The sequence below is a fragment of the Corvus moneduloides genome, chromosome 4 (genome assembly GCF_009650955.1).
Source record: "Corvus moneduloides isolate bCorMon1 chromosome 4, bCorMon1.pri, whole genome shotgun sequence".
NCBI classification, from domain to species: Eukaryota; Metazoa; Chordata; class Aves; order Passeriformes; family Corvidae; genus Corvus; species Corvus moneduloides.
Window position 1 is genome coordinate 5,003,688 of NC_045479.1, and position 24,487 is coordinate 5,028,174.

General features: G+C 44.0%; 2 protein-coding genes and 1 long non-coding RNA gene across 6 annotated transcripts in view; 1 reads left to right on the top strand and 2 right to left on the bottom strand.

Moving 5' to 3' along the window:
* BCL2L13 (BCL2 like 13) overlaps positions 1 to 11,123 on the bottom strand; it is a 40,080-nt gene extending 28,957 nt beyond the window's left edge. For 2 of the 4 annotated variants that reach the window (XM_032107485.1, XM_032107488.1), the window contains exons 1-2: positions 11,031 to 11,123; positions 5,630 to 5,807 (exon numbers count right to left, since the gene is read on the bottom strand). In XM_032107485.1, coding sequence (XP_031963376.1) covers positions 5,630 to 5,750 — 121 coding nt within the window. In that variant the 5' untranslated portion in view covers positions 5,751 to 5,807; positions 11,031 to 11,123. Of the gene's footprint in view, positions 1 to 5,629; positions 5,808 to 8,974; positions 8,993 to 9,483; positions 9,507 to 11,030 lie in introns of those variants that run through there. The other 2 variants (XM_032107486.1, XM_032107487.1) reach the window with 2 other exon arrangements.
* A 445-nt stretch (positions 11,124 to 11,568) lies between these two features.
* Positions 11,569 to 12,797, bottom strand: LOC116443359. Its single transcript, XR_004239842.1, has 2 exons — positions 12,661 to 12,797; positions 11,569 to 12,546 (listed from the first exon to the last, which is right to left on the bottom strand). It is a non-coding gene; the product is annotated as an uncharacterized LOC116443359 (long non-coding RNA).
* An 88-nt stretch (positions 12,798 to 12,885) lies between these two features.
* ATP6V1E1 (ATPase H+ transporting V1 subunit E1) lies at positions 12,886 to 24,005 on the top strand. Its single transcript, XM_032107489.1, has 9 exons — positions 12,886 to 13,075; positions 16,512 to 16,577; positions 17,475 to 17,584; positions 18,066 to 18,132; positions 19,950 to 20,039; positions 21,314 to 21,382; positions 21,766 to 21,860; positions 22,714 to 22,801; positions 23,391 to 24,005. The coding sequence occupies exons 1-9, from the start codon at positions 13,043 to 13,045 to the stop codon at positions 23,451 to 23,453; spliced, it is 681 nt and encodes a 226-aa protein (XP_031963380.1). The 5' UTR covers positions 12,886 to 13,042; the 3' UTR covers positions 23,454 to 24,005.
* Positions 24,006 to 24,487: the final 482 nt, after the last annotated feature.

Here is a 24,487-nt window from a genome sequence, read left to right on the forward strand (position 1 = left end):
ACTTCAGTAAAACTCCAGAAGCTCAGTAACAATACGAGACTAACCCGTTTGCCAGAGTTGATCCCAGGAGGAGGAGGGATGGAATGGGAAGTCATTCATCAGAGCTACAGAGTCTGCACATCTGATTCTACAATGCTTGTGCCAAAACTTCAGCTAACAAGGGACAATAGCAACTATAAGGGGACTGAAAAGATCTTATGCCTTTTTAGTTCAAGGGAATGCAGGATGATTGGAAAAGAAAGCTACTGGTGTCACAGATTGCTCCAGACTTCTTTTCTTTCATGCTTGTACTTTTAATTTAGCAATACCTTCGTTTTCAACTTCTCTTAGGTCTCTATATTAACTTCTGTACAGCTAACTTAAAAATTTACTTTCAGCATGACAGTAGTATTTCTTTAACATCTCAGACCTTTTTGAACATTAAGATTCTAAAATTACTCTGAGCACTGAGAAGTGACAGATATATAAAAAATCTCTTTACAAATGTTTTTATCTCTTTCCTTCAATGAAAAGTACATCCATTACTCCAGCACATTCCAGAACATGGACTGCCACACATAGATGTAGCCCTCAATTTCAGAAATGTTTAAAAGAAGCTCTTTATAAACCATATGAAGGCTCAGCTTAAAAGACACTAAAAAAGTCTAAAATATTACCAGCCAAAAAGAGACAAGATATTCCCAACTAGCAGCCTTTTTTTTTGTTTGTTTTTGTGGGCAGAGAGGAGGCTTAATCAAGTGGGAATTCACACCCCAAAAAGCTCCCTTTCCTTGCCTCAGTTCAGGGAATAGCTCCCTTACTAGCATGAACTGGACTGCTCCGACCTGCAGTGTGAATCTTTACAGCCCAAACACGTGTGTTTGCCCTAAGAGCAAAGTCTCTAACAAGTAAGTTCAACCTAAAAAACTCCTTCATTTCCTACAGGCCAACAGTAGGTACCATGTGTGTGGGAAACCATGAAAATGGCTTGATCACTAACTACATACAGCACTTCATAGGTAATTCCAAGAAGATAATAAATGGTCAAAAGAACACCGTGCACAATAACTGGATTAAAGTACTGTGGATAGCATGCACCTCAGGGAAACTGTAAAGCTGTCAAAACCTTGCTCACCTCTTGACCAACCTATGTCACCATGCAGTAATGGCACTGGCTATAAATCTTTCAGATGCTCTGCAAGATAAGGGATTATTTAAGATTTTTCACTCTGTCAAGGAAAACACAGAAAAACTACTTTTCTTCACACTGTTAGTCGTAGCTGCAAGCTCATGGGATGGTGTCAAGCAATGGGGAAATAGATTAAAAAAGAAAAATACATTAAAAGTCACTCCTCGATAAAATACAAAGAAACACTTATAATACAAATATACTGAATCACAAAACCAAAGTACTTTGACTCACTTGAAAAAGTCAGTAATACTAACAACTGCAGCTGAGTGGAAGTTCCTGTAATGAGAGTGACTTCAGGGAGGAAAGTGTAGAGATGTTTTCCAATACTCGATACTTATTTTCTGTGTCTGAACCAGTACTCATAGGTATGACAAGAGTTCTGAAAAAACACAAAGCATCTCTCCACAATCTAATGAACAGACAACTGAGAGTTTCCACAGATTTAAAATATATCTGTTGCCTCAAACCACATCAACTTACACAGGTGATGCTACTCTGTGTGTTTTATCAATTTATCTGAGTTTGTCCACCTACCTGAAAAGTCACCAAAAGTAACAGAATTTACTGCTAACGGATTTTGATTTAAATAAACTGCAATGACTGTTACGCAGAATCAGCATTCTGGCAAAACTAACAGGAAAAATCTCTTAAAGTACTGGCCAGTTAAATTTGCTGGATTCACCTCTGGAGACACTGAAATCCATTACAGAATACTATAGAGCTGTAATGCTAAAAGATTGGCTTGTCCAGTAAAACTGTCTTTTCTTCAAGGGTCTGGAATACTGTGGATGGCTCTTTCTTCAGCCGCTGCACTGAAGAGAAGATAACAAAACAAAAATTTCCAAGTGCTCATCAGGTGTTGATTTAGATCAACCTTATTTGCTTGAAGCCAGAAGTGATTTCAGTGTTTGCAATTGAAGCCATCCTTCTTGCAACAAAACCAAGACCAACCAGGAGACCCAAAAGGAAACACAGTGAGGTAATTTTCTATGTAATTTCTCTGAATTTTCTATTCACTGAATAAAAATCCTCCCAAAACCATCGGTCTTGCAAAGCACACTATGCCTGCAAAACATGAGAAGTTTTAACTGGAAACCTATCAACCTATCTTAAAGTTTTATTCTTATCTCAGTTTTTGAAACAGCAAGACGTACACCAGAAAAAACCTAGTACAAAATGAGGGGAAACAGAGGCATATGATGGTAGGAGGAAAGAAAGGGGAACAAACAAAAGCATTCAATCTCTCCTACCAGTTCTGGAAGAGATAAAATAGTACCACTCCTGTTGGGAAGGATCCCTTTTTTGGTTGGGTGTTTTTGACCACCAGATACGCTTTCGAGTTTAACTGGAGTGCTGAAACTTCACTGAGATCTGGGAGACTGCTGTAGGAGGAGACTCAAGGGAGACACAGAAATCCTAACACCTAGTGTGCCTTTTTTCCTTATCTCCCGTGTTCTGTACACACGCAACGGAAAGGCAGAAGATCCTCCAGCGGGTGACACAAGGTGGCTGTAATTGGGATGCTGAACTGCCCTCTAGAGGAGTCCCTCACTCTCCCACTCAGGCAGACAAGGAGGTTAACACCACCAGGGCAAGCTAAAACTTGTCTTCCTGGATACTCCCATTATACTGTAATATGATTCAGAAAACAGACCAGGACTACAGGCCCATTTGGATCTAAGAAAAACAAATGAAGGGAAAGTACTACAAACCAGAGTCAATGCCTCATATCAGTGAAACACAAAATACAGGAGTGTTCTGCAACTGGAAAGGAAACAGGCAATAGCCAAAATCACTGCTTCACTGCTTCCTATGAAAGGTCTGTCAGCACAACAACCAAATCAGAGCGAAATAAGATTAAGGACAGGTGTTTTTTATTGGAATCCTCTCAATTCAGAAATCAATGGTGTTCAACCATAGAGCAGAGAGACTCCTGACCAGCATTTTGAAGTGCCACAGAAATCCACAATGGAAGAAGGAACTTGGGATCACTCAAAGTGTTGTACCAACAACTGGTGACGGTGCTTGGAAAACACACTGACAAGCAGGAAGCAATGTTGTGCTGTTGTTACCCCTCCCTTGTTACCAACCCAAGAAGTCTCCTCCTCAGGACAGGATTCCAGACAACAACTGTTCATTTCCATTTCCCGGCTCTCCCGTCTCCCTTGGTCTAACCAGGTTTCTCAGCCCACACTTGGGACTGTAACACCCAGCTACCTCCCAGCAGTGCATTAGGCAGGGCAGGAAATATCCATTATGGGCTGTGCTCTCCTCCTTGGGGAGAACATGGAGCCCAGGGAGCAGATTACAGCAAGGGGGCATCAGCCAGTGCCAAACAACAAGGAGGTACAGACTGGCTACATGGACTACTGGAACTGCTCAGTAGTCCAAGGAGATGCACACAGTGCTCCAAAATAACCACACACAGCCCAGGAGTGCAGCTCAAACACTCTTTAATTACAAGCAAGGAGAGAAAAAGTAGGAGAAAGGATTTTTAAAATGTAGCTAGCAGACAAAAGAAACCTCTCAGAAGCATGGAGAGCAGAAAACCACCACCAGGAAAAGTGAATTAGAAAAGAACGAAACAAATCCTGAAGCAGAAGGATGAAGTGTTTGCTTAGTTCAATACAGCCTGAAGTCCATTCAAAGCATTACAAAATAGAGTGAGAAACAAGTTGGCAAATTAAAAGTAAGGCAAAATTATTTAATCCAGAGCCTTTGACCAGAAAGCAGCAAAAACACTGAAAGAGAGACCTAATTAAAGTGAAACATGAGCAGGATCACTGTGGTCACTCTCTGGTTTGGGGAATGGGGTGGGGAAAATGTAGGAAGATTTCCTGTTTAGAAGTTGTAAAGTATGAATGCTTTAGAGAATCCTAATAGCAAGTCCAACTACACCCTGCTGTCACACAAGCTAAAACATCTAAACACTATCTGAGAAGTCCTCTTAATTGACTACAAAATTTTCATTTAAGCATTTCTAGTTTCCTCTTCAGAAAGTTTAAATATACTGCTGTAATTCAGATTAGAAGCTCAGAGGTTTCAGTAACGAGAATTACTTGAAAGGTTTCACCTCAATTTGCAAATACTTCAAAGGCAACTATAGCCAAATTATTTTTGAAAAGCTTTAAGACTGACATTTTCCTTTCTGAATCTTGTTGTATTTATGCAACAAAGCAGACTCTTACATATTGAACTTTTATACGTACTCAATACATTTCCAGTTACAGCCCAGTTATAAATGGGTGGGATGTCCAGAATGAGATGTCATCACTAAAATAAGCACATCTTTCAACAAAGGGTTTTATGAAACAAAGGGTTTTATGAAACAGCTAGGGTGCCTCTTCTTTCATGGACCACAGATGCAGTCAAAGTGGAAGTAGCAAACATACCTTAAATATACTAACATTAATATTTTATATATATATATATATATAAAAAATTATAATTATATATAATATAACCAGCATATGGTATATGCTCTAGTGCCAAACTGAAAAGCAGTTCTGTCATAACTTTGATGCAATCTTTTCTTTTCAAGAATTTCTCACTTCATGACAGGTAAGTTCAGTAAATGACAGCATATGCATTCTTAAATGATTGTTCAAAGAGAAAAAGTAGATTCTGAAGACTCTCTCTATTTGGTTTAGGTGGTTTTTTATCCTCCTTTCATCAGAATAAGTTCTGAATCACAGAACTAGCAGTGACTAAAACATCATTAAGAAGTGACAAGTCACCCAGGCAATCTTGACAAACACCATTGCTTAAGTGCTTGCCACCACAAAATAAAGAAAAGTTTTACCCCCTAGGTTTATGTGAAACACAATCTACCAAACTTGTTTAATTCTGCCTTCTATTTCTTTACTTAACCTCTTTTATCCACAAAACTGTCCTAGAAGAAACATCTGACTCCATGCAGTCCTTGACTTCTAAATAAATAAATAAACAGAAGTAGCATAGGCCACGTCTCTGCACCAGCACTGACTGACAACAACAGGAGCCTCAATGCAACAGGGCAAAACTATTTAGCACAGCAGATTGCTCAAGCCACCACTCAGTTTACGGCAGTAAACACCACCTCACCCCTGCTTACTTCCACTTGTGTCCCGAACAAATAGCAAGCATGGGCTGAAGTTCTCATGATGGCTCAACAAAGGTAACATATATCCATCCCCCCTGGTCTCAAGACAGCAACTAAAACCACTTATTTGCTTCCTAAACACCAGTCAGCCCTGGCACAGCTCAAATTAAAACAGTAATCTGCACACAAACAGCTTTGTTTCCATCAGCATCGCTCATCTCTCAACTGAAATTTATTCAATTTTCAATGAATGAACCAAGAGATTCATTACACCAAACATCAGGCTCACGCGCTGCATCCCTGCAGAAAAACCTGAAGAACTAACTGTAAATACAGCTGCATATGTAAATGGCTACAGATGAATACGCAAATATTACCTTGAGTTGGAGGAGGAGGATGCTCCTGTGGCTTGTCCTGTGCTAAAAGGCCCAGGTAGCTGAGCACTACGTATTTGGTTTCATAGTGAAATCCTACAGGCACGGCGATAGCGGACGCCATCGGCTTGGCTGTGTTCGTGTGGGGCACGTCGGCTGCGCTCTGGGGAACCCAGGAAGGCTGTCAGGAAAGAGGAAAGGGTTTTGTTTGTTTGTTTGTTTATAAGGCTGCAACAGGTCATGCACTCGTACAGAACAAGGAGTTATGCAACAATCCTGAAGCAATATCCAGGTTTTTGCCCTGATATCCTATGCATTCTTATTTTAATAAGAACCATGCAGAGTAAACCCAACTGCGCCCCAGTCCAGCTGCCTGCCTGCTGCCAGCAGTGGCATTTCTCACTCCTGCCTGACATACACACTCCCAGGGAAGCAAAACGAGCAGTTCCTCACCACGTGTCCTCCTCCCAACGCCACCCATCCCAACCACACACAAAAATGCACGTGCTCATGCAAAGAGGCTTCAACGGATTCTGAAGACTTTGTTAATCACAACATGAGGTAAAAAGACAGGTTCCAAGGAGTGTCTCTTTCCCTAAGCCTCCCATGAATATTTTCCCAAGTCTCTGCTTTCTCAGGTTCACTACTATGATGCTCAAAAATTGCAATGCAGAAAAAGTGACCACAATTGCCTCAAATTCATTTTACTGTTCCAACAGCAATGGAAAACATATGGTCAACAGAGTAAATTCCATGTTCATTGCAGGGATTGGAAGAACAGATGGTTGTTTGTCCTGGATTTCTCACCCAGACATTATTAAGTATAAACCAGAAATCCACACCTAACAGCAACATCTGGCCAAAGAACTCCACCCTGTTTCACTCTAATTGTTTTGTTGCTTTTTTCAAATATCCAAATAAGACCAGCAGGAAAACTAAGGTAGAGAGAAATTAAAAGCAACGAGGTAAAAAGTAAAATTTCAAACAACACCATGGAAGTGGGGAAAAAGCCATGCAACAGACTAAAAAGATGTTTGAGATTAATCAACATGTTTTAGCTCTTTTTATTTGGCAAAGTCTGGATAACTACTTCCAACATGCTGTCAACTTAATGAATCAAATAACACTATCCAGGGGTTTCTGATAAACTCTTCAAATTAAGTTCTCCAGGACTTCAAAGAGTCATTCCCAAACAAGCAGTAGCCCATTCTTGGCCTCCAGAATGGATGTCTAAATGAAAGACACACAAGAAAGTTTGTGCTACGGAACAACTGCTGAACAGGCACTGAAAGAGACAGGCAATTTAATGTGAGACTGCAGTCACATTTAGAAGAAAAATTTATATCAAGTTTAAAGCAGTTAGAATGAGCAACATGCTATACACAGGGACTAGAACTTGGACCCTCTCAAGAGAGTTATGGATTACACTGGAAATGCCTTGAGACTAAAAGAAAGAACCAGGTTCCAAAACCAAAGAACAATCTGCAAATGAAGCCTCAAGATTAAAAATAATAATAATAATAAACTGAGAAAGCAAAAGAAAAGCACTTGCCTGTCTAGCTATTCAAGATGTCTGGGCTAACTTCTAACCCCTCCTCCCTGAGAAGGAATTCAGATTAATAGCAGTTGTACACTGGTTACTGCCCATAAACTGAACTAGAATTGTGCTGTGGCACGGTTGCTGTGGGAGTGGATAGCTTGGCAAAGAAAAATTTACCACCAAACTAAAAGGTGCAAAAGGAAAAGAACTGGTATAAAATTGGCTCTTTAGAAACTCTAGTTTCTGAAACTCATTCAGTATTGAAAACAGAAAAGGGATCTCTCGTGAAGACCATACTATGGCAGCCCTGCCTCTTGCTCCATGTATTTGAAAATGCCTGAAAGCCTTTACCAGAAAGGTTTGGTTGTCTTTGCTGCAGCTTGAACCTAAGTAGTGAATTATATACAGAGGAAGCAATAAACTTGGAGTCAACACTTCATCTATGCTGCCTCTTCCATCCCAAAGTACTCTACAGGCAACATATCCTGCTTCAGAAACCTAAGAAATCACAGCAGAGAAGAACCACAGCTTTTTCACAACACAGTTACCCTTGAGCCTCTTCCATAGCTGAGATTTTCATAGAGCAAGAGGATTTGGGAAAAAATAATTGCTCTGAAGACTTTAGGATCCTTTAACAATAGATCTGCTCTTCAGACCAGACCCCCACACGCAATCACCACATCACATGTTCACATCACCAGGTGTGAAATGTGCCATGCACCAAAAACCAAAAGCTCCCCGGCACATTTCAGTTCTGGTTTGTTCAGTAGAGATCCACAGGCCTGAAAATCAAAATGCTTCTCACAATGCCTACACAGTGAATGGGAGCCCTTCCAGACAACCTGAACTGATCTCTCCTGAAAAAAATTAGCCTGAGAGATGGTCCAGAGACATCCAGAAACTGTGCTGTGGGCCAAAGAAAAAGTCTGTATATATAACAGAGATTATTCTTCAAAATATAATTCCAAATCAATGCAGAAAATGAAAGAAAAAAGTTGATCAAAACAAGCATGACATCCAAAGCAGCACAGGGCAACAGGGAGGCCTAATTCACAAAAATTTCAGTGTGCTTAGCTCAGCACTTCTGAGGGGACGAAGGGGAAAAAAAACAACAGAGAGCGAGAGAATCGGACCACTGCTTATTTAAATAGTGGCTAATGTTTCCCTGGGAAAAGAAGGATGAAAAAAAAAAATTACCTTGGTGGATATATTTTGAGAGGCAGTTTTATACTGAAATGAGAAGGGAGACTTAAGAACTTGAATGGAAGAAATCTTCAAATTCACATAAAAGAATGTCATGAGTGGAAGTGCACTTCAGAATCACTCGTCTTCCTTTGAGAGAAGCCCACAGCACAGTAACTGAATGACTCGTTTTGCATTGTGAATGACTGGTTTTGTTTACAAAGAGAAATACAGAAATATTGACTCAGATACTGTAAATATCTCAGAAAAGGCCATTTTTTCAGGAATGAGTGGGATTGAGAAAGGACACACAGCTTGAGAGACCAGATCAGAGGAAAGAGAGCTCTCCACTAAAGGAGCAAAATGGAAGAGAGTCCAGAAAGTGTTTAAGAGGATAAGCTTGTACAGGAGATGCAATGGAGCAGAGGAAATAAGGCATTACACAGAGTCTGTGTCTCAACACCAGGAAAAGAGGGCTGCTTCTGGTTTGACAGGTTCCCTGCAGGAATACTGTCCTCAAAAAGCTAGAGAGATCAACATTATTACCCATTACTCCCTACAAAAAATTCGCCTTTCCCAGTTCCTGCGCCCTTGGGGGATAGAAGGCGATACCTGTTGAAGCTTACTTAGCTTGTCACTCCTCCGGCCCTGCTGTCACTTGTTTCATGTGGGCTGAGCTGCTCAAGCGACCTGAGAGCAGGAGTTGCAGCAGGACTGACATTTCCTCATGCAATCTGTCACGTCCTAATCCACGGCAGAGTTATACATTGGATAACGGGCAGCACAAGCCTACCAATGAATACAGCGAATATAATCCCCAGCGATGAGGCCGGGCTGTGTTTTAGTCCCTGTCTGTAAAACCCTACCCTGCATCAAGATGTGTTTACTGTGCATCGTTCAAACCCCAAAACGCAACATCACTGCTCTAGCGCCCAGAGCAGTTCAGCTGGATTTTACAAACAAAACAGCAGGCAACCAATGTCACCTACGGATTTCAGAAACATCAGCACCGCCACAGACCACCTGCTTTATCCAAACAGCAGCACCACCGCCCTCGGCTTCCACTCCGAAACGGAATCACTCCAGAGCTGGATGCATTCCCCACCTAGAGCCTGGGTCGCCAGGCCTCACTTACCAGCTACAAACTCAATCACCCCAAGAGCCGCTGTGGCCGAACACCTCCTGCTGCTGCTGAATTATTGCAACGCACGCACGGCCTGAGCCAGCGAGCGCTCAGCCGAGCACGGGCAGGCACAGAGGCAACGCGACGGCAGCAGCGCAGCTCAGATCATTTTTAGGGCCGCCTGACATCGATACGCTCACGGTTTGGGTCGTCTTGCCGGTATCAATCTCTGCAACAGGCGGCCACTCTCAGTTCAGCTGCATTTACAGCCTCGGGTTTACACGGTGCTCTTCACCAAACATACCAAATTCCAAGGAGTTGCAGGTCTACAAAACCACACCCCGTATCAGCAAGATGGAAAATATTCAGGCACTCTGCAGCCTTAGCAGAAGGCTTGCGTAGGGATTTTGGATGAGACTTGCATGTGTGGACTAGTTTAACCTTGCAACAGTTTGTCTCTGAAAACACTTCCCATAACAGGCAGGACTATCCAAAGCACCCAGTTGTGATCAACTTGGGAGATAAATTCTCCAGAGTACTTTTCCAACTCTGTATGAGGGTATGACTAAGAGACTTTGTAGTAAACTGAGAACTACTCAGTTCAAACATGTCAGTTCCTACTGGAAATGAATCAATACTGCAGCCACTACTGATCCCCTGGTGGCACTTAATGGGTAGAAATACTGGAAAACATAATTGTTCTTTATCTGGACAGTGTTTGTAGCTGACTTTTGAGAGAAATGCAATTAAGTGAGCATCCTAGGCAAACGGTATGATTTCTCTTCTAGAAAGTAAAACAAAAGCTGCATGAGTTATCCACTATAAAGGTCCTCAATTTTTTGCAGCTTCAACCCATCTCACCACAACATTAAATACCGGCAAACACAGCTTTTACTAACGAGCTTCCATTCGCTTTCTGTCATGACGTGCCTATTTGGGTTTGAGAATCCGAAACAGCCGCTCCAAGTTTCAGCGGCGCCGGAGCCGCCCCCGGGAGCGCAGCCGTGAGCCCCTCAGTTACTACGGCGATGAATGAGATATTTATACCCGGGCGGGCGGGCACGGCGTCGGGATGAGTCACCGGTGGGGCCGTGCGGGACTCGCAGCCTGCGCGCTGCCGCGGCCCCTGCAGCGGGGGAGCCGCCGGCTCTCCTCGCCGCCGCCGTCCGGGAGCTGCCGCCGGGGGCCCGGCACGGCCCCTTTGCACACCGCTGCCCGCCGGGTCCGGGGTGTCCCGGGGGTGTCCCGGGGGTGTCCGGGCGGAGCGGGGTCCGCGCGTCCCTCGGCCGCGGGGGGGGCGGGAGCGGCACCGGCCGCCAGGGGGCGCGTCTGCCCCCGCCGCGCCCTCACCGGGGCGCGCGCCCGACTCCCCCCTCCCCCCCCCCCCCAACCCGCCCGTCGCGGACGGGGGTGCGCGCGCGGGAGGGGGGCGGGAGCGCGCGGTGCCGCCGGTGCCCGCTCCCCCACCCTTATATTAAAAAGTAGATGCAGACAGACAGGTAGGTAAAGAAATAAATAAACAGCCCGTCCGCCCGCCCGCTTCCATGCCCGTTCCTCACCTGCAGGCGCCGCGGGGAGGAACTGGAGGTGGAGAAGGCGGAGGAGCGGCCGCCGCTCCCGGGTCGCTCCCGCCGGGGGCGGTGTGGGGGGGGGGGGGGGGCGGGCGCGCGCGCGCGCTCGCGCGCTCGGCCGGTGCGCGGGCTCTGCCCTAATTCGCCGCCGCCGCCGCCGCCATGATGGAGGGGGCGGGGGCAGGAGCGCGCGGGGCGCGTCGCGGCGCGTGCCGCGCGTCACGGCTCGCGCCGGGGGGGGGGCGGGGCCCGGCGGGGGCTCCGCCCGCGTCACGTGACGGGGCGGGGCGGGCTGGCGGGGCCTGCGGGGGCCGGAGGGACTCGGTCAGCCGGGAGAGCGCGGGTGGGGCGCCTTGTGCCCACCGCTCCCGTTTTCCTCATGGACTCGGAGGAACAGGAGCCCTGGGCAGTCCAGTTTCCGCGGCCTTGACCTCGAGGTCACGTGGCTACAGGTGTGGGTTAGGAGGGTCACAGTCCCAAACCGAACCCACCCGCAAGGCAGGAAAAGAAACAGTCTGGATACAGCTGCAACCATATTTGCTGGTTTATTTAGTAATATTTATTTTTTAAAAATACACATTATTGTCACGTACTATTATATATTATTTCTTCTTTTATTTATTAAAACTTGGTTTAAATATTATTTAAATGGTGTCTGAAATAATAGTGAAGCGTTCTGAAGACCCAAAATGCAAGTCGATTTCCTGCGTTGCACCTGCAATATGATAAAACATCAAAGTTACACACATAGTTTTATAATAAACTTTTATGTAGAAAAAAAAAAAGCACAGAAAAAAATAAGGAAATAGAAATGAACCAGGAAGAAGCATGGATGTGACAAATACCGCATTCAGCACTGATTTTAAAGGAATAATTCTGTCTTTTCCACCAAATGTTCCTGCAGAATGGAGATGGAAGCCTCTTGCTGATTAGAACAAACAAGTACTATTATAGAAGTTTTCTGGAATTTTGCTATAAAGAAAAGAATGGCAGCAGTAACAGAACTCCTGCAAGGCCATCCTTCCCCTCCCCTTGTCCAGCTATTTCCTGCATCCTTCTGCTTCTCCTGTGATGAGGAGCTCAGGGCACTGCCAACACAAAGCTACTTTAGGGCCCTACAAGCAAGTTTGTCGCCGTGTTCCATTTCTGTCTGCTGCAGGTTCAACTCATTGCAGTGTTTCTGTGAAGTGGCTCCGTTTTCTGTGACAGTGCTCGTGGAACTGTCACCAAAGCCAACGGGTTATTGTGCCCAGCTCTGGTCTCCTCAGTACAACAGAGACTGGATCTACTGCAGAGGGGCCAGTGGAGGCCACGGAGATGATGAGGGGTCTGGAGTGTCTCTGTTACGAGGGGAATCTGCGGGAGCTGGGACTGTTTAGTCCAGGGAAGAAAAGACTGAGGAGGATCTCATCAATGCATGCAAATATCTCAAAGGTGCCAAGGCGAAGGTGCCAGCCTCTCTCTGGTGGTGCCCAGCGACAGGACGAGGAGCAGCGGACACAAACTAAAACACGAGGAGCTCCACCTCAACACGCAGAACTTCACACTGAGGCTGGCAGAGCCCTGGAACGCTGCCCAGGGTGGTCATGGAGTCTCTCTGGAGACATCCCAAACCCACCTGGACGCGTTCCTGTGCCACCTGCTCCAGGTGACCCTGCCCGGGCAGGGCTCGGACGGGATGACCCCCAGAGGTCCGTCCCTGGCCGTTCCCTGGCTCCGCGCTCCTCGCGATCCCTCCCGGCCGCGGCAGCGACACGCGCCCGCCCCGCCACACAGCGCGGGGTGACGTCACGTGCTCTGCGCGTTCCTATTGGTCCGGAGGCGCGGTGGGCGGGGCGTGCGGCGACCCCGCCCCGGCCGTGACCCGAACCGGATCTGATTCCACTCGCGGCCACCGACGGCGCCGGCCGCGTCTCCTCGGGCCTGCGGCTGCCAGCGCCGCCGTCACCGCCACTGTCACCGCCACTGTCACCGCCACTGTCACCGCCACTGTCACCGCCATGGCGCTCAGCGATGCCGACGTGCAGAAGCAGGTAGGGCCGCGCGCCCCGGCCCGAGCGGAGCCCCTGAAGGGCCGTGGGGATCGGGGCTTACCGCGGTGGGGCCCGCAGTGCAGAGCTTGGCCCGGGTCTGCTGCTCTGCCCCGGGGATCTGGGCGCTCCCGTGGGAAGGGAGGATCGCTGGTGAGGGGGAAGGATCTTGGCTGGGAAAGAGGAGTCTCCGGACAAAGTGGTTTTTCCTCTGTCGGGGGGGATGGGCCTCACCCGAGTACTTCCTTGTGGCATTTTGGTGACATGTTACGCCCGATTACAACGACGGGGTTCATGAGCAGGCTGAGTGCTATCTGCAGTGTCTAATTGCACCTCAAGGCAGGTAAATGCACAGCCTTAGACGAGTACTGTGTTTTTCCATGTTGCTGTGGGTAGATGGTTAGAGGTGAGGGCCAGTCTCTTGTTCCATGCCTGCAGTGGGAGAACCAGAGGAAGTGGCCTTAAGCTGAGACAGGGGAGATTCACATCAGATAGTAAAAAAAAAATGGTCACTGTTAGGGTGGTCAGGCGCTGGAATAGGTTGCCCAGGGAGGTGGTGGAGTCAGCATCCCTGGAGGTGTTTAGGAGGTGTCTGGATCTGATGTGGTTTGGTGGTTTAAAGGTTACAGTGATAGTGCTACGCTGATGGTTGCACTGGGCGATCTTGAAGGTCTCTTCCAGCCTTAATGATTCTATGGTTCCCTAAGGATTTCCCATCTCTTTTTCCTTGTAGCTGTGCTACCTGCAGTTAGCTGTACCTTAGCATTTGGGTGGGCTGCTCGGCATTCCTAGGTCTGTTTCTTAAGCAGAGTGGTGCAGCCTGGGGTTGGCTTGCAATGGAAACTTCCAGCCGTGAAGTCTGGCTGTGGACACTCCTCCAGAGGCAGGACACCCTGTCCCTGTTGACAGTAAACACTGCCCTCACCTAAAAAAGCTGCTTTCAGCTGGGTTGGAGATGGTGTGTGGTGTTAAAGGCTGCAGGGATCCAGTCAGCACTGCTCTGGGCAGCTTCCTGCAGGTGATGAGCAGATCAGGCAAGTTCCCTTTGTCCTCTGCATCACAAGTACTCATGTCTCACTTTCTCATTCAGTAAACATTGTCTCTTGGCAAGGAAGCACCACAATGAAAGTAAAATTGGTAGGTTGCCTTTCTCCAGAAGGAGAATTGTAACATTACATTGTTTTCCTTTTATCTGCAAAGCTCGTTTGCTTTTTCCTGCCTCTTCCGTGAATATAATAAAAATAAAGCTGACATTAGGGTGGTCTTGCTCAGCCAGAATGGACCTGAACTTCAAAGGTTAGTTCAGGCTCTGGTGATGTACTAAGCATGTAATACTAATAGCTTTTCACATCTGCAGCATTCCTGTCATTGCTTTTCACTCCTGAGCCCAGGGTGATCCTGTTAACTGGAAAGGAGAGTGCTGGTGGTGACAGTCCTGCAGGTATATGAGTCTGGCATGAACTTGCCAGCTGGTCCTTGTAACTACTTGCCACTGCACTTCCAATAATTTTCACTTTGAAAATCATCTCTGATTGAGACTTTTTCCCACTGGCAGACTCGCTTTGTTATTCTGTTAAAGGTGTTTAATATGTTGTTCCATCTGGTCACTTCTAAAGCCCATCTAACATCTAGAACTTCCCTTGGAAAGCATAATCACACTGCTCCTGATGGGAAAACCCCTTCTTCTTTTCTATAGGAAGTATTACTTTAAAATTAATCTCTCATTTCAGAGTACATTTTTGTCAGTATTAGTATTAAAACTAAACCTATTTATAGATGTGAGACTCTCACTTTGGATCGCTCTTCATTTCTATAAAAAGCAAAAAGGGATTTCAGTACAGCAGCTTTTGAAGGAAGTAACACTGTTCAGTCTTATCAATGTAGGAGAAGTGGATTCTTTATTACCTTGCTTCCATCTCATTCCTTTTCTCTATGCAGAGGATGTTTCCTGAACACCCAGAAGTGCTTTTCCAAAATTCAGAAACCAGACCACATGGGAGGAAGTGACTCAGTAATGTAAAGGCTGCTTAGTTCCCAGTCTTCTTCAACAATAGGCTGTTGAGCAAAATAATATCCTTTTTTTATATGCCTCTCTTGCCCTTTCTGAAGTGCAGGGTAGGAAGCTGATGCTGTAGGTAGGCAAGCACTTGAGAGTCTTTGCAGACATGAATTAAAAGAAAACCTGCTGATTTGATTTTGAGGATGTAGATATTACTGTTCACTTCTTCCACTGTGTTAACATGTGTTTAAAATCTTCCACTTGTCTCTTCACTTCTGTTTTTTCATCTCTATGGGCTCAGTGCTGTTCTGCACGTTGGCTCAGTTTTCACCTTGGCACCTTTCTAATCTCTTTAAAACATGTAATTTTAACATGAGATTCTATAAATAGAGTCTTTTGTGTGAGTGTATTCAGACTGGATTTTCTGCAAAATGTGTCTCATTGCTAAGTGCAAGCAAGAAGTCAGTAGGTTTTTATGGTCTTCTCCATCTGGCCATGGAAGTGTCTGTACTTCATCCCAATTGCAGTTTGGTTGGGAATGAGCCCTTCCAATCTGCCCCAAATGGGAACCTGAACTGAGGTCTGTCACAGAAAGGCATGTGATGGGATGAACAGAACTTGGTCTAATTGCTTTCCTGGTCTTTAAGCTGCTGGACCTGGGCTTTGTAGTGCTTTGAGGTGGCTTCAGGAATGTTTTTCAAGTAGAACTTATTGGTGCCTGTGGGGCTCTGAAGCAGCATGTGACATTGTTCATGTGGTCTGGGTCACGGAGCACTGCTGCCCATGTCTCCATCCCCAGCCCCTCCAAACTGACCTTATAAGTCTTTACAGGATTTATTACAGTTTTTCAAGGTGAGTGTCTCTGGTGTTCCAAGGAACTTCTGGCTGTACAAATCTGACCAGAGTGGTCAGGAGCCCTTTGCTTTGCTTCACCGTTCACCTGTGGGAGGCCCAGGTTCATTCAGATGCCATCTGTGTTAATCTTTCTGTTGCATGTAAATGCCCTAACAAACAGACTAATTTTGCTGTGTGAGGATCTTTGAAGTCTAGGAGAGGTTTTTTTAATACACCCAGGGGTTTTGAAAAAGTTGGTCTCATTAATGAAGAATGAAAATACCCAGCCTCACATTTATACAAATTTATCTTTGGGGTGGTTGGTTTGTTTCGGGTTTTTTTATAGTTGCATACCTGAAGTGCATTCTTCTAATGGCAGCCAGTGAAACAGCATTATATAGAATTATTGGGGAAAATAATTTCTTGTAATATATGTCAAGATGAACTGACTCTTTAGTGTTTATACTCAAATTTCCTTGGCAAACAACATTGTATGAATTAGTAAATGGATGTGGAGGATGTACAGATGAGGATATATATACACCTACTTCTTCTAGTCAATGTTCTTTCCTACAGAAAATATTTTCTTTCCTCTCTCTTGTACAGATCAAGCACATGATGGCTTTCATTGAGCAGGAAGCCAATGAAAAGGCTGAAGAAATAGATGCAAAGGTAAAAATGGAAGTTCACTGTCAGTAAGTGCAGAAGGAAAACTGCATCCCACGTCCTGCTTTGAAAGTTGAAGTCAGAGCAGAACTAGAGCACCTTTGTAAGCTACAGCTGATTTCTGTTCAGTTATTACTTAGCATAAAGTGGTGTACCAAATGAAGTTAGCATTTCTTAGCTTTTGACAAATGAAAACGACTCAGAGCTGCTTTTGGTCAAAGTTTTGGTGGTTCTTGACTATAAATTTATTCATATCAAAGTTCACTTCTTTGTTTTAAGCAATCAGGAGAGCTGAGTGGTAACGTGACTCAGTTGGATTAAGTAGAACACCTTCCCCCACTAAATTAGTATTTAAGGCATGAGTTGAATTGCTTGCACAATTCTTCACTTAGGTTAAGCCATGAGAGACTGGGTTTAAGATTAACCTGGTGATAGAGTATAGATGTTTACTAAAGAAGGATTAATGGTGCTTTTCAGTCCTAACAATCTGCATTATACCACTGCTGAAATGCCTTGTTGGTATTGGACCCAGCATATGTGTTGCTAATAATATTTAATCTCCCTTAAACATTTAGATTTACACAAATATTTAATCAGTACTAAAGCAGGTAATCCTGAAGATCTGCAAACAGAATTCAGAAGTTGACATTGGATTCTCAGGCATAAGTAGGAGAGTTGTCCATGTTTTTACATGCTGTCTGGTGAGGCTTTGCAAAAAAAAGGAAACAGCTGTGCTGTCATTCTCCTTATGTAGGAATTACTTAAAGAGGTGAAGGGTTTTTATATGGAACCGTAAATTGTATCATCCTATCTTGTCTGTGAATGTGCTCTGTTACATTTTGGTTCTGTTTTTTTCAGCCCAAGGAATCAATTTCCACTTCAGTTATTTAATTTTTACTGTAGGCAGAAGAAGAATTCAACATTGAGAAGGGTCGCCTAGTTCAGACACAGAGGCTGAAAATCATGGAGTATTATGAAAAGAAGGAGAAGCAAATTGAACAGCAAAAGAAAATGTAAGTTGCTTGGGTTAGATGACTGACTTCAGAGCCTGAGCTCACATTTTGTTCCTAATTTTATACAAAATTCTTCTTCCCTTGCAAAAAGGCAAATTGTAGACAACATATTTAGTTCTAATTATGAGCTTCTATTTTTTTCTGGGGAGAAATTATCAAAGCTGAGCCACAATAGTGTAACTTACCATGATGAAAAACCCTTCCTATTTCTTTATGTAGTTAATGTCTAGAACTCTACCCTGGTCTGTTACCCTGGAACAAATGATCATGTCACGTTTAATTTGGATGGGTCTTCACTGAAGAAAGGGGTTCTGCAGTTCAATCTCTTGTGCAAGTTCAGAAACAGATTCAAACAGGTTGACAGACCTCGTTATTCAGTGTTGTAGGATTGTTATCTTTAAATGCAAAGCGTGCAGTTAAATGTTACAGTTCTTCTGCCAAAGGCTGATGGATTGATTCAACTTTATCATGCAACTTGCAGTCAGATGTCCAACCTGATGAATCAAGCAAGGCTGAAGGTCCTCAAGGCAAGGGATGACCTTATTGCAGTGAGTATCTCTGAAGTAAACACGCTGAGTCTCTGTTCCTACCATATGTTAGGAAATGCAACCATTCTCTAAAGAAAACATGATTTTTGATTGACTGACATTTGCTTCAACATACGAAAATGGCTTCCCAAGCTGCTCTGAAAAGGCCTTGGGGATTCAGTCCATCTTTGCTAATCTTATTTGCACAGTTTCCATTACCTGCTGTTTTAGGGAAATACATTGGTCTGCCAGGAACATTGCAGGCAGTGTTGTATCTGTCATTTGCACAGTAGCTTGTTTCTTTAAAGAGCAGGAACTGTCTCTTGCACAGTTGGTAGAACTTTGAAATTCTGTTTGCCTGAAGCAACGTTGACGTGAAAAACCCAGCATGGCATAAGCAAGGAGGCTTAAGACACCACCAGCTGCGATTTCTTGTGTCCTTCAGTGGCCCATAGTACATGAAAAAGTTTGCTTCTTGTTCTGGTAGGGACCAGTGTGGGTGTTGACATAGAGGGTGAGCAATCAATCATTCATCAGAGCAGGCTACGTTCAGGCTTGGTTTGGGTTTCCTGTGTTTATCTCTCCCCACGTGCAGTGTGTCCCCATTCTGCTCACTGAGCAGTGAGCAGGTTTGCTGTGCTCTCCCACCGGTTTGGGTGTTTCATGTTCTGCTAGATGGGGCTGTTGAGCCGTTGGAAAAGCTTGAGAGACCCGTGGAAGTCAAAAATAAAAGATGGGGTAAATGTTCAGGTTGACGCTACCATGAAAAAGAGGAGTGAGCGGAAGAAAATCATCAGTTTATTGACTCTTTAAACCGAGTTTCAAACTTTGGATTGTATTTCCAGAGAGGAGGAAGGTGGGTGGCTCAGGAGCTAACTCTGTTGTGATAGTCTCTGCTGGGTAATCTCTTCCTCATTTATCTGCTGACTCAACCTCATGCTTCTGAGTAATTCTAAACACCCTTCCTCATTTTAAGACATTTAAAATCACATGCTGCTCACTCTTTCTTCCCTTATCAGATCTTTGGCTTCTTTGATGAAGAGAGATGAGCAGTTCCAGAAATGCAGTGTTACTCTAGGGAGGACAGAACAACTAGGTTTGACCATGACAGTAAATTGTGATAGTTTTATGTCCTTGTACTCATTGTGTTACTGTGCACTCTTTCTCTAAACACCATAAGGTAGAACAGGAAAGAAAGGTTTATACCAAGTCATAGAGTTTCTTTATCTGAAGTATTTCTGATGGTTGAATTGTAGGAGCTATGAGTTGACTCAAAGTTCTTTAAAATTTTCTTAAAAATTCAATCCCATCCAAAACTGATTTGCTGAGTAAAGATAATCAAGATAGCTACTTAAAATTAAAAATAAGCTCTCTCTTTTAATTTTTGACTTGCATTTACTTACAATTAAAGAATACCTAACCTGCATATTATTTGGTGGAAAAATAGATTAGCCTTCTTTTCTCAACCATAAAGCTGAAAAAATATATTTGGACAACCATATTATTTTACATTAAGCAATTGTTTACTACATATTTAGGTTATCTCACTTAACATTCTAAGTACCATCCCTTTGCTACTGAGCTCTCCCTTTTTCACACAAAAGGAATTATTGTCAGGTTCTAATGAGTTCAGCTCAGGGCAGGAAGAAGAGAAGTGTTGGGCAGGGATAGTGTGCCATGCACAGAGAGGGAGGTCTAGCTTGGATGAACACCAGCTGGAGTGTACGTTTACGTGTTGGCAGGGTGTGAGAGCTATAATAGAAGTACAGAAAGTTGGTAGGCATGAAACCAAATGCCAAACAGATGGGCTCTGCTGATCTGATTTCTTCTGAATGTAGGATTTGCTGAATGAGGCCAAGCAGAGACTTGCCAAGGTGGTGAAGGATACTGCCAGGTACCAGACACTGCTGGATGGACTAGTTCTACAGGTAAATATTTAAATTGTAAAAAAAGGATCATTGCTGCCCTAAACCCCTAAATTTCTCTTGTCAGAAATAGCCCACTGGAAGTTACACTTGTACTGGAGTATGGATCAAATGCTGCTGGGTGATCCTTGAGTTTTAAACCTCACTTCAATATCTTTGAGTCTTGGATTCCAAACAAAGAGGTTGTGGCTTATTTTGAGGTGTAGAACCTGGTATACCAGCAGCAGTTCCATTGTAAGAATAATTGCAGATGTGCACATACACATTTTAGGGTGCACACATTAAAATGCTCCTGTAGTAATCAGTTGGATCGAATGCACCTTTGGCAGAGGCTGTTTCTCCAAATGGACGGGTCAGTCGATACCCCCTTCAAAAGTCTTTTTGGCATTTGAGACTTAACAAGCCCTGACAAATTTACTGTAATATGGAATGTGCCTGTGACAGAAGCAGGCACAGAAAGCAGAAACCAGAGCTTTGCTTGCCTAGAAGCACATCCTCAAGCCCCAGAAGTGAACTACTGAAAGTCCAGTAAGCATTGGCCAGGTCAGTCCTGTGAGCTCTGGTGCCTCCTTCTGGCACACATTGGTCCTGTTGCTGTGAACTCCCGGAGCCACCCTGCTCTCCTGCCACACTTGGGTGGCTGAGTTTGCTCAGTAGCGTCTCCTACCAGCTTGTGCCTCCAGCTGGGTGTTGTTTCTTTGTCATGCGCAGGCCTGGTATTGCTGTACATCAAACAAACCTTTCCTGTTCTTGGAAATTGGTCACGCTTGTCTTGGCTTGTTATTTTGGATTCAGTGAGGGATCTGTGCTCACACCTGGACTAGATGATCATTGCAGGTCCCTTCAAACTGGAACTAAACTTACTTTATTCTGTTCTAGTCTCAGGTGTTACCACAGGAACTGCAAGGCAGGAGTTACTAGAGCAGGCATCTGAAACTGCTGCATGTCTTCAAGAGCTTGGTTGCATGCTCTGTCTACTTAGCAGTGATCCTTATGTGTACATGAGCATTAACTGGCCAACACAGTCCTGAGATTCCATTTGTTTAGTTGCACTTGAGTTCCAAGCACATCATCCATATTTGGGCTCTTCCCCAAGTATTGGTGCTGTCCTCTCAGAATGTCTGCGGGAGGTGAACTTGTGAGTGAAGAACTAAATAAAAGAGGCTGATACTGCTGGGGCTTGGGTTTCAAATTGATCAGCTTCTTTCCTTTCTTGGGGTTAAATAATTCTGACAATTAAAATGTTGACTTCTGAAACGGAAGGTTATTCCTTGCAGGGATTCTACCAGCTGCTTGAGCCCAGATTAGTCGTTCGGTGCAGGAAGCAGGATCTCCCCATGGTTAAGGTAAGACACCTGGAATAGTTGGACAGTGCCCTGCTCACAGAGGCTGAGACCTGACTGCAAATATTTGCTGCTCTGATCCCCCTCTCTGTGTGACAGGAAAACAAGCTTTGCTTGTTGCACTTCTGTTCCAGCTACAATGTGCTTCCAAAGTTGGGGATCATTTCCCTGCTTGGAGATTACCTTGGAAACTTTAGACATTGTTATTGTATTAAGAATAATAACTGGGTTTGGCTCAAGAGCCAAACTGAAATGCATTTTCTTAATTAAAAAAAAAAAAAAGGCCTCAATCCCTTCATTTTATTAGGACAAGTGATTGAGTGATCAAACCCGAGTGCTGCAGTAGTGTTTGTCAGTGCTAACTGGAGATTCATCTTGTGTCCTAGACTGCTGTACAGAAGAGCATTCCCATCTACAAAAATGCCATAAAAAGGGATGTGGATGTTCATGTTGACCAAGACAGCTTCCTGCCAGAAGATATGTAAGGAAAATGGGATTGTTTTATGCAGAGCACTAACTTAATGCAACTTTTCAAGCCACAGCTCACATTAGAACAGTGTCAGAAAATTAAGTATGGAATGTCCTCAAAATGGGTGCTGCTGTTCTTGCAGAACTGGCACTTCTTTGTGTTTATCAGATACAGACTCTGCAGTTTTCTCCAGACAAGCACTGTCTCCATCAAAAACGTCAGGAAAAGTTTTGTGCTATCTCCAGCCTGATTCACGGTACTGAAGTAGGAATAACTGTACATAGGAACTGAACCACTGGTCTTTTAGGGAGAGAGAATATGGGTGTAGCCATGCTTTCTGTCTCAAGACGGAGCAAATTGAGTCATAAGGTGCTGCAGGATAATCACTTGATGGGGTTTGTGTGTGTTCTCTCTGCAAGGCTCTATTTCCATATGGTATTATAGAGATACCTTATACAAAGCTGTGTATTCTATCATCTTTATGTATGGGCCAACAAACAATACTTCTAGCACTTTTCCTCACTTTCCAAAACGTGACAGCTGTCTTAATAACACAGAGTCTGAAGCTGTTTTGAAGGGACAAATTGCACAGCTCCACTTAGATTTAGATCATGCTAATGAGGACCCTTGCACATAGCTGTGGTCTCTGGTAACTCCAAAGATGCTTTGCACTGCTGCTTCACTGGATCTCTTTGTGCTGATTCCTATTAAGACATGATCAAAAAGGTTGGTTTTTTTTAAAAAGAGAAATCTTACCCATGTATCTGACTTGCCTATAAATGCTCATTTGGGATATCTTTGCCACGTTCTGACTCTGACCCATGGATATCACTGAATTATTTCTTTTTTAATTGTCCATCTCTAGTGCTGGAGGTGTTGAAATCTACAACAGTGATGGTAAAATTAAAGTTTCCAATACCCTGGAAAGTCGGCTGGACCTTGTAGCCCAGCAGGTGAGTTTCTCCAACAACCAAGGTAAACAAAATACAGTTAACTAGTTTGTTCTTGTAATTAAATCCTTGTGTTTCCAAGGTGTCAGTCACAATAATGCATGGGATCAGATTTGATTGGGAATGACAAGTGGGAGGTTATTTTTGAATGGGAAGAAGCAAATTACCTACTATTTGTGCAGCAAAAAACTGGGGCTTTCCCAGAATGACCCCTTTTGAATTAAGCTTAATCAAGCTTAAGCTCTATAAATTATGATACTGAAAGCCTTGGTTATGACTGCACTGCAGTCAAGATGCTGAAATGCTGAGGCTACCTTGAATTACTGAAGCCAGCTCGAGTACAAACTTTGGCTGAGACCAATTACACCCAAGTGCAGAAAAACCCTAGCTCTGGCATCTCTTTCTTATGCTGCAGTACAGGCAGTCCTTTCAGTCTTATAGAGTAGCAGGCAATGTGTGATCAGAGAAAGGCTTCAGAAAGCTCAGATGAACTGACTTGTAAATTTTGAAGCCAACCTAACTATCCCACAGTGCCTGCAGGAAGAACATTTTATTGCCCATTTCACATAACTGACGTGCTCTTTCTCCACAGATGATGCCAGAAATCAGAGTGGCTCTCTTTGGTGCTAATGCCAACAGGAAGTTTTTGGACTAAACCTCTATGAGAGAAGGTGGGATCTGTTCCACTGCCATACTGAAGGGGATGCAAAAGCATCTGCTAATTTAAAATCTTGAAATTTAACATTACTGTGTCATCCAGTATCTGTTCTTCAATCGAATAATTTTGCATACCTGCTGTGCTTAGCCTCTCTACTTGTGGTTAGAATGCATTGCTCAAAGGATGTGAAGACATACATATTCATCCAGAAGTGGCACTAGAAAATGGAGGCACTTGGGCTCTTGGCTTTCCTTACACTGTTGTGACTCTATAAAGACAAGTGGTCCATTTAGGGTCACTCTGTTTGCTTTGGCCACGTCTCTCAAGTTGTCTGATCTGTGAAGTAAATTACTGTGCTGCTGATGGCAAATCCCCTTTCAGTTATGGTCTTCAGTGTTATAGAGGGCATGTATTCCTTCCCAGGGTTAGTAGTTTAATTAATGTTACTTGGTCAGGCATTTCCTGTTCTGTATATGTGATTTAAAAAAAAAAAAAAAGCCTGAGCCTGTAAAGCTCTATTTATTGAAATAAAATGTGTGTGTGTATGGAGTTCCTTGTCACTTCTCTTTGAAAAGTGGGATTGTTTGTGTAAGGACTTCCTACATGAGCTGTGTGTTTGAACTGTTCTGTGAAGCTGGAATTCCAGTGCAAGGTGTAGTGTCAAGCTATTTGCTGGAATAATGTTGGATTGTAGGCAAGGCTTTTGAATAGGGTTCCAGGATTTTGGAGCATCATTCTCCCTGAAAAATGGGTCAGTAGTTCTGCTCCCACAACCTTGTGTCACAAGAGAGAACTACAGTAACACAACTGTGCTACTTAGATAAAACAAACACAATCCCTTTCCAGTCACAAGTTTGTTGCTTCTGTGCAGGAGATCCAAACCATGCCCTGACTCTTCCTGATGCTCAATTCTGAGACTTCCTTTTGTGAAAACAGAAGCTGATGAATTACTACTTAAATATGTTTTGAAATCATCTCTCTAAGTGTTGCAGTGAATCAGGAATGGTAGGAGTTTTACAGAGTGTCACAAA

Bases quoted from the DNA above. Each gene is read 5' to 3' on its own strand.
- ATP6V1E1 (XM_032107489.1), top strand. From the start codon at position 13,043: ATGGCGCTCAGCGATGCCGACGTGCAGAAGCAG. The intron at 13,076-16,511 runs GTAGGGCCGCGC...TCTCTTGTACAG, and splicing joins ATGCCGACGTGCAGAAGCAG to ATCAAGCACATGATGGCTTT. The intron at 21,383-21,765 runs GTAAGACACCTG...CTTGTGTCCTAG, and splicing joins AGGATCTCCCCATGGTTAAG to ACTGCTGTACAGAAGAGCAT.